This window comes from Triticum dicoccoides, chromosome 5A (assembly GCF_002162155.2).
Source record: "Triticum dicoccoides isolate Atlit2015 ecotype Zavitan chromosome 5A, WEW_v2.0, whole genome shotgun sequence".
Lineage (NCBI taxonomy): Eukaryota > Viridiplantae > Streptophyta > Magnoliopsida > Poales > Poaceae > Triticum > Triticum dicoccoides.
Window position 1 is genome coordinate 666,852,020 of NC_041388.1, and position 3,159 is coordinate 666,855,178.

A 3,159-nucleotide genomic window follows, 5' to 3' on the forward strand; every position below is an offset into this window, starting at 1 on the left:
CGAGGCGGCGATCCGTCTTCCTCGCTCCTTCTCGTTTCCCTCTGTTCTAGAAACAGAGGTTCGATCGAACCAGTTGACCAGGTAGAAAAGACCAAAGGGCAAAATCGTCCAAAATATTATGACGTGTAGCCCCAGACCTGAGAATTGAGAAAAAAAGTTAGTTTGTGCCATTTAATCTGGCCATGAAGGAAAAGTGTGCCATTTAATCTAACAAAAAGAAAAATGTGCTATTTTATCAAGGTACGAGGAAAAACGTGCTATTCTATCAAATTGCTCGGCAAAAAAAGAAGAAGCAAATTAAGACTAGCCATAATGGTTAGTAATATAGAGTAGTAACTACCCGCAAAAAAATAAAATAGAGTAGTAACATGGGCATGTTACTACTCTATGTTACTACCTCTATAACGAGGAGTAACATATGTGTAGTAACATGCAATATTTTAAGTATTAGGCTGTAGACTCATCTTATCTTAATATGTGTGATGTTACTCAAGCTAGTAGTAACTAGCTATGTTAACACATGCATCTTTTTCTTCATTTATTGTTTGTCACATCATTTATTTTATCTAAATATGTGTGATGTTACTATCTATATTATTCCCACTGTGGGTAAGAGTGCAACAACAGTTCTGTGCCCAGTGCTAAACTGCTAGCCGTGTATTTAATCCTTTGTTTAGCGAGCTAATAAGTTCTGGTCGACTCTCTACTCTCTAGTCTCTACCTTTCAGCCTCATAGGCGATAGCAAGTCCATAACTAGAATGGAACAGCCGACCGGCGAGCAGGATCAGGATGAGCTCAACCTTGAACTCACCCTCCTCATCCCGGCTACACCGGGTCCCGATGAGGGCTTCTTCCTCTGCGCGTACTGCGACCGTAAGTTCCTCAGCTCGCAGGCGCTCGGCGGCCACCAGAACGCGCACAAGCACGAGCGCAGCGTCGCCAAGCGCCGGCGGCTGATTGCCGCCGCAGCGCGCACGCACGGTGCCGGTGCGCCTACTGCAGCGCAGGATGAGGGCCAGACGGGGTATGGCGGCAGAGGGGGCGGCGATTTCCTGTCTGCGGATGGAAAGGCGAGAAGGACGGAGCCGTGGAAGTCTGCCGCTGTTGGAAAGGCGTGCGAGCGTGGCAGGACATCGTCGGAGCACGGCGCCGCTGACGAGGTGGACTTGGCTCTCAGGCTATGATCGATCTGCTCATGTGTTCCTGATCCCGGCCCAGTTACCCGCCCTGATTTGCTAGTTGACCTCGCGCATCCGCGCTGTTTCGGTATGCTATAAGGTCTTCTTTCCTGACACATATGTACTTGTGAAATTGCTTCTATGCTTGCCTGTTTCAAGCTCTGCGTGTGTTGGATTCATATGTTCTTCTTTCAGTTGAGTTTTTCTCATGAAATTCCTTGACCAGAAAGAACGTGTGGTAATTTACATTTATTCATTCGAAAGCCGGGAAATTTCGATTTCTTGTTTACTCAGTTCTATTGTTCTATGTATGCTTTCATTGCTGAGCTTCTTCAAGTGATTCAAATATATATTCCATGAGTGTATATTTTTTGTAGTACCTGATTAATGTCTATTGTGTAACTGTGAGCGCCAGCGAGATCTTGAGTTTAACAGCTAGTTCGTATATACAAAGCTGAGTTGCACGTATACAACCAGTCAATCTGCCACACGAGATCGAGTGTTGATCTCTAGGAGAAGCTAGCATCTTGTGTGTATGATTTGGCTAGTAGGAGCACTGCAACACCCACTTAGAGAGACAGTCCAATGTCCTCTGAAATTTCCACATTTGAACACAACATTAGTGAATTTTAAGGTAAAGAAAATGAATGTAAAACATGCACATATCAAATGACTTGATTTGGAAATATAATCCTAGAAGAGATTATGGTTAGTGTGTGTCACATTCTTGAATGTAGCCAGCATGGTGGCCCTCGCAAATCGAATTGCATCATCTCTAGTGTGTTGAGTATTCGCTAGACATTTTTGCATGCTAATTACACCACTCATTGCAAAATACACATTATTTGTGCGTTGGACATTTATTTTGTATATAAGAAATAATCAAAAAGAATTATGAAACACTTGTCTACGAACGAACTGACGGGGTCAATTCTTTTTTCTCTCAGTAAACAACAATTCGGCGTGGAGTTCTGAGCACACCAATAAGACAAACCTGTATTTGGCACGCATGCCCGCTAGGTCAACAGTTTTGTACTCGCTAATGTAGGTCTGTAGATCTCTGTCCGTATTGGTTTCTACATAGAGAGCTGTCCAATTTCACGTTATCCTTCTCGCAAAAAAGTAGGCTTGCCCTAAGATTCATGCTTACAGATAAAACTAGACCGGTCTTTCATAAAGAACCCTCTAGCCTTTGATTCTAACAATCAACACTTACTTATGTACTCATCTTTTGATGCTCATGTTGGTGTCTAATCACTTAGTACAAACATTTTTTGGCGTAGCTGCCCATATCGCTGTTAATATTACTATTTGTCTACAGATCATTGGATGGTAAGAGAAAGTTGTTCATCGACTATAATTTTTCTTAGACCCCTATGAACTCCATTGCATTAAATTAACACCTTGTATATATGTGTGTGGTGGTGACTACTATTAGGTTTTACATTACTTTGTCGTTTATAGTCACACTAATAATTAACATGGATACTTACAACTAATTTTCATTGGAGATATATCTTAATGCAACTGCGGTGATATATTGGTTGTTATTTACTTAGCCAAAGTTATGAGGATCTATCGGTTGATTAATTTTCTCTAAGTACAGTTATGAAGATCTAACAAATGCAGTTTTTTTATGTATGGCTATTTAGATTAATTTTTTGAAAATGGCACGTAGATCTAGATGTGATAGGTTTAGATATGATTATGTATTAATGGGTTATGATATGGTCACATAAAATTATGTAAATCTATGATATGTTTAGATGCAATCTATGGATGTGGTCTGTTTAGGTACGGTTATGGTGGTCAAACATATTCTATCTATTTAGGTGTGATTATGTAGATCTAACAAACACGACATGTCTAGAAACAATTATGTATCTAATGGTTGCAATCTACTAATAAAAAGATTATCCGTCAGATCGACGCTCAGATGTTTTGCTTTTTCTTTTATGAGTAGTACCATATACAGCTAGC

The 3,159-nt window shown here is 40.7% G+C and overlaps 1 protein-coding gene across 1 annotated transcript; it reads left to right on the forward strand.

Annotated features, from left to right (window-relative positions):
- Nucleotides 1–708: 708 nt before the first annotated feature.
- On the forward strand, nucleotides 709–1,349 carry LOC119298361. Its single transcript, XM_037575793.1, has one exon. The coding sequence runs from the start codon at nucleotides 760–762 to the stop codon at nucleotides 1,183–1,185; it is 426 nt and encodes a 141-aa protein (XP_037431690.1). The 5' UTR covers nucleotides 709–759; the 3' UTR covers nucleotides 1,186–1,349.
- The last annotated feature ends 1,810 nt before the right edge of the window (nucleotides 1,350–3,159 follow it).